The sequence below is a fragment of the Mus pahari genome, chromosome X (genome assembly GCF_900095145.1).
Source record: "Mus pahari chromosome X, PAHARI_EIJ_v1.1, whole genome shotgun sequence".
Lineage (NCBI taxonomy): Eukaryota > Metazoa > Chordata > Mammalia > Rodentia > Muridae > Mus > Mus pahari.
This window is the reverse complement of record NC_034613.1, coordinates 142,399,679-142,405,262: the sequence shown is the minus strand read 5'-3', so window position 1 is coordinate 142,405,262 and position 5,584 is coordinate 142,399,679. Positions and strand designations below refer to the sequence as shown.

Here is a 5,584-nt window from a genome sequence, read left to right as displayed (position 1 = left end):
TTTTTTTTTACTATTCTACATAAACATTTCCACAATCCTTAACACTTTAAACTTCATGCTCTTTCTTTATTATATTTTATCTCTTCAGGTTATTTTTACCTTAAAATCATAAGTCAAGGATTAGACCTCCAAAAAAGATTTTTTTCTAGTTTTATAAAGTACTATATGATTATCAGAATATCAAAAAAAAATAAATGATGCCTCATTCTTCTCAGACAGTTAATACATCTCACTGTGCACACGCAGGCACTTACTGTACCATGGCTAGAAAGGTTTTTTTTTTTTTTAATTTGAATCTTTACTCTCTTGAATGATAAAATATGTGAATTTTGTTTGGGGCTTGTAATTAGAGTGCTAGTTAGTGAAAAAGGAATGAAGCCCAATTATACCACATTATGAAAAAATTCAAATTAACTGTTATTTCCAGAAGACTCACGTAAATTAAAACTTTTTTTGAGAATATAAAGAATGGTGTAAATAAATCACTTGGGATGTGGCATCATGCCCTGTACAGATATCATTAGTAGGCCATCTGTCCGCAAACTGAAAATAGATTTTGCAATGAGGAAGCTCCCAGCAAGTTGTGAATGTATTTCCCAAGGAGGAAGTTTCCTGCTGGCATCCCCTATGGGAGTGTGGTAGAGAGCATTCAATTCTAGAAGGTCTCAGAAATCGGGAAATTGGGGCTACATCTTGGGATGCCACACCCACATGCATGTCAGTGTGGATGGAGATGAGGAGAGGAAAGCCTCTAGCTTCATCCTGAAGCACAGCTCAAATGAATATTCTAATATAAGGAGTTAATTCAGGAGATAATGCCAGTAAACAGCAGTCTGGAAATGAGCAGAGTTATTCAGGGAAAGGAAGTGTAGTCGTTACCTTTCCACTGCTATAACAAAACATCATGACCAAGGTAACTTATGAAAGGAGGTATTTGGTTGGGCTTATGATTTCAGAGGGTTAAAGTCCATGATGGAAGAACGAAGGCATGGCAGTAAGAATAGCTGTGAGCTCACATTATGATCCACAAGCAGAAGTCAGAGAGGACACATTGGGATGTCATGGTGGGTCTTTAAAAACCTCAAAGCTCACCTCTAATGACACACCTCCTCCTACAGGACCATGACTCCTAATCCTTCCTAAACTTCTCCACCAACTGGGGACCAAGGATTCAAACATAGGAGCCTATGGGGTCCATTGTCATTCAAAGCATCACAGCAAGGAAGGACAGGCACTGGATCATACAGTTCCACTGTTAAAAGCTTGAGAATAACCCCAGTGGGGAATTCAGGGATGAGTTCTGACATAACCTACTCAAGGAGACAGCCAACTTCCAGAACGTTGATGCTGTGGTGCTTCTGTGCTTCCTGAGTGAGGCAGAGCAATCTTTCCAAGTTTCAAGGAAAAGTGGTGTAGACACTGACAGTTGGAAGTTGGCCAGCAACGACTGGGGAAGCAATGTCATGAGGGGCTTGGGTAGAACATTTGTAGAATATACTGTCACCCAGCCATTTGCTGCCATCCCTACAAAGAGCTTTCTCCCTGTCTCTAGGAAAATGGGGATGGTTGGGATGGACACAAACAGAGACAACCTGTTCTGCATGCTCATCTCTTACCATGTGGGTTCGGTTTCTTAAGCTATCGGTTTGGGCAGTCTTGAAAACACAAGCTGGCTTGAACTCTGTATTCTAACTGAATGTAGTGTAGGCAGGACATGGAGATTGAGGTTGAGGAACACTTGGAGAGTAGTAACTTTTCTACTGCTGTGAGTTTTAAAAAAAAAATCACAAGGGCAACTTATAAAAGGAAAGGTTTGCTTGGCCAACGGATCCTTAGAGATGAGATTTGGACACAGCAGGGAACTATGGCCGCAGACACAGTACTGTGGCTGGAGCTGGATGATGAGAACTTAGATCTTGACCAGCAGGCAGGAAGCAGGGAGCAAGTATTAGCAATGGTGAGAGTCTTTAGCCTCTCAAAGCCTACTTCTAGTGACACACTTCTTCATAAGGTCACACCTTGCAAACATCACCAAAGAGTGCCACCAACTGGGGACCAAGAATTCAAAGGACAAAGCCATGATGGCCACTCTCTTCTATATTCCCATAGCTTGATTCTTGCCTCAGGTGTACAGATGTGAAATCTTGGCATAAATATCTTCTTTGAGACGCCCATATATAAAATGAGAGTTGCTTTGTTCTCAAATATGCACTTCACTACTAACAGCAGCATACAACCCTTAGAATAAATGAAGAAAATGTGAAATACCTGAAGTACCTAACTTGTCTTCTTGTGTCTCCAAAGGGATAACACAGACTACAGCTCTCTTTGGAGCCTACTGAAGCTCCACCTCTTTATGGGCACAGAAACTACTAACCTCTCAGACTTAACACTCCTGTGCCTTTTGCCTGAACCTTTTTGTTCATGTTGTTCTTTGTTACTGAACACTCTGGAAGCTGTAAGGAACCCTGCTCCAGACTGGTGTGGGAAGAAAGGAGGCACAGTATTCCGTTACATCCAATAGTTTCATAGTTTATCCTTTCAGTAGCTTGAATTAAACTGCAATTGAACCCCAAATGGCATATCCCTTACTCACCAATATATACATCTCCAGAGATGGTATAAATGAAGCTTGTCCACCCTGGAAAAGGACCATAGGCATTGCATTATTAGTGCTATTAGTGTACAATGTATATATTTTACATACACATTTTGTCTCTATTACATGTCTGATGTAAATATATATAACAGTAACAAAAGAAAAACAAATATGAAATATTTTATTTTTCTTTTAGATATGTTTTAAGACTTTAATTCTGTGAGCTACTTATCATATATATTATATATTTATATACTTTTCTCCTCCCCCTCTCACATACATACATACACAACACATGCACAAACATTTCTATACTTAGAGTCCCTGCTATTTAAGTGCCACCCAAAGTAGATACTGTATAGTTAACTTTGGCAATTTGACAAAAGTTATATTGACACTTTTATTTTATTTTATTTTTTATTTGTGTGTGTGTGTGTGTGTGTGTGTGTGTGTGTGTGTGTGTGTGTTTACCAGGTACCAGAAGGGAACAACAGATCTGGGTGCTGGGGTCTGAATTATATTATCCAATAGAGCAATAAGCACTGTGAATTTCAGAGACACCCTCCAGCCTACAGATTGTGTCTTACAGTTCTGTGACTATGCTATACGCTATAGCACTCCAGTCTAGCTTCATGTTCAGTTGGCTGTACTTCCATGTATGAATAATGATACCAATGAAGCTTGTTTATTTTTTTTTTTTTAGTTGAGTTCTGGTTTCCAGTGAACACATCCCATTTTCCATCTATTCTAAAAGAGTACATATCAATAACGGGTGCCACATCCTGGAGCATTCTGAAGACTGACCTAACTGGATCATCCTGGGAATGAAATATATATGAACAAGGAGGTGGTATTAGCTAATCTCAATAGAAGCAGTCTCTGTAGGGAAGCACTTTCCCATCTCTAGGCTGGAAACAACCCAGGTGGAGACGAAAGGCATGCTGGATATTTTCTGCACAAACTCTTTTTTAATTTATTTTTATTTTTTATTAGATATTTTCTTCATTTACATTTCAAATGCTATCCCGAAAGTTCCCTATACCCTCCCCCCACCCTGCTCCCCAACCCACCCACTCCCACTTCTTGGCCCTGGCATTCCCCTGTACTAAGGCATATAAAGTTTGCAAAACCAAGGGACTGTACAAACCCTTAACCTTTGCCCTTGAACCAGAGGAAAGCTTTGCTATTCCTCCAAGCCCCACCCAAGGATGGCTTTGCCACTGGCATGCTGAGAGCCACTGGAGTCCTTGGCATGGCCATGTTCATGTCAACAATACCCAGGCAGTCGAGACTTCACTTGCTCCACACAAAGGAGGATCCAAAACTTTTGGTGATTAACAGGTTTCAGATGGCCTGTAAAATCCCTGGAATTGTCACCATAAGTTCCCCCCCTCCACAAAAAAAAATACTATGACTTGTGAAGGTGCACACATGTGCATGTACATGTGGAGGCCAGTGGTCAACCTCAGGTGTCCTTCCTCAGCAGCCTTGTCTCTGAGCCTGGGTCTCTCACTGGAACCTAGGACTCATAGCTAAGACCTGGGTGGCTGGCCATCAAGGCCCCGGGATCTGTGTGCCTCTGACTCCCCAGTGCTGGCATTTCAAACACACACGCCCACACCGCTACTTCTGGCTTTTCCTGAGATATTACAAGAGCGAATCTAAGCCACCTGAGAGTATGCTGAGTTGTTCCCTCATTTGGTGGTCTACCATTTATTGAACCTCTACTGTTGGTACACGTTGTGGGCACAGATATACATATAAAGAGGGAACAGTCCCTGGTATTCAAGTGGGACAACAGGAGGGTGGCAGGTCCCTCATAGATGCTAAAAACATATGCCAATAATCTATTACTTCATTCTTGTGTGCACACCCTGGCTTTACCAGGAGCCTTGTTTCCTTCTAATGGATGATCACCCCTTCTATTCCTGCTCAGCCCAGTTAAAAATTCTACCCTACAATGAAATCCCTTTCCTCTCAGCTTTACAAAGAAAGGTTTGGATTGGAAATGGTTAACCTTTCTTCTGCTAAGTGCAGATGGCTTATATTTCTTGTTTATCTTGAGGGAAAAAAAGTAACATGTTATTTTAAGATTACTAAAGCACGGGGCCATGTAAACTGTAAGTCTTATTGCTACCCCAACATAAGTGGTGAGCAATTTGGTATTTATCCCTTGGGGACTTTTGCCTTTTATGTACTACTTAGCATTTGCTTCAAAAATAGAAGAAACGTAGTGCCGTGTTTTAAATATCTGTCCATATCAGAACACAGAGCAGTGGCACATCCTGTCATGTATTCAATCCTCTCTTCACACTTTGAAGGCAGCTGAAAGGTAATTCTTTCGAGAGTGTGCCCAAAACCCCATCGTTCTCAGTTGCTTGGCTGAGATTTTTATGTTGGATCTTTTAAATTATCCCCATGGCATTTCTCTTTCAGTTCCTGCTTCATCCTCCAAACAGATCATTTGGGTCTGTTTTTTTTTCTCCCCTTTGAAAATCCATTTTGGCAAACCCCTGAAAGACAGTGTGTGTGCTTCAGTGAGCTGCCAAGTGAGTGTTCTACGTGCATGCGTCTGGTTTTGCTTCTCATTAAAGTAGTCTACTAGGTGACAGAGCGTCTTTGCTCAGTAGAACACAATTCATGTTGCCTGGTGGATAGCACAAAACATTAGAGCTAGCGGAACAGGAGCAGTTGAACAATCTCCCCTTTATCGTCTTGGCAGCAACATGTCTACCTACATGTGCTATTAATCTTTGTTTCATTTCTAAGGAGCACCATTGCTTAGGGCTGCCAAGAGGAAAATAAATGTCAAATAGTATAAATGAATGTATACTATACATTTAAGAAGAAACATTTTGTTCAAATTACTCCTTTGATAAAGGCAGGATTGCATCAGCTGAGGGTTCTCTTCTGTACGATTTTGTGTTGGTTTGGTTTTTCAAGATAGGGTTTCTCTGTGTAGCCCTGGCTGTCCTGGATCTTCCT

The 5,584-nt window shown here is 41.0% G+C and overlaps 1 protein-coding gene across 2 annotated transcripts in view; it reads right to left on the bottom strand.

The window, feature by feature from the left end:
- Positions 1 to 5,584, bottom strand: part of Pir (pirin) — a 100,933-nt gene that overhangs the window by 26,983 nt on the left and 68,366 nt on the right. For both annotated transcript variants that reach the window (XM_021188529.2, XM_029534357.1), the window contains exon 7: positions 2,597 to 2,641. In XM_021188529.2, coding sequence (XP_021044188.1) covers positions 2,597 to 2,641 — 45 coding nt within the window. The remainder of the gene's footprint in view (positions 1 to 2,596; positions 2,642 to 5,584) is intronic.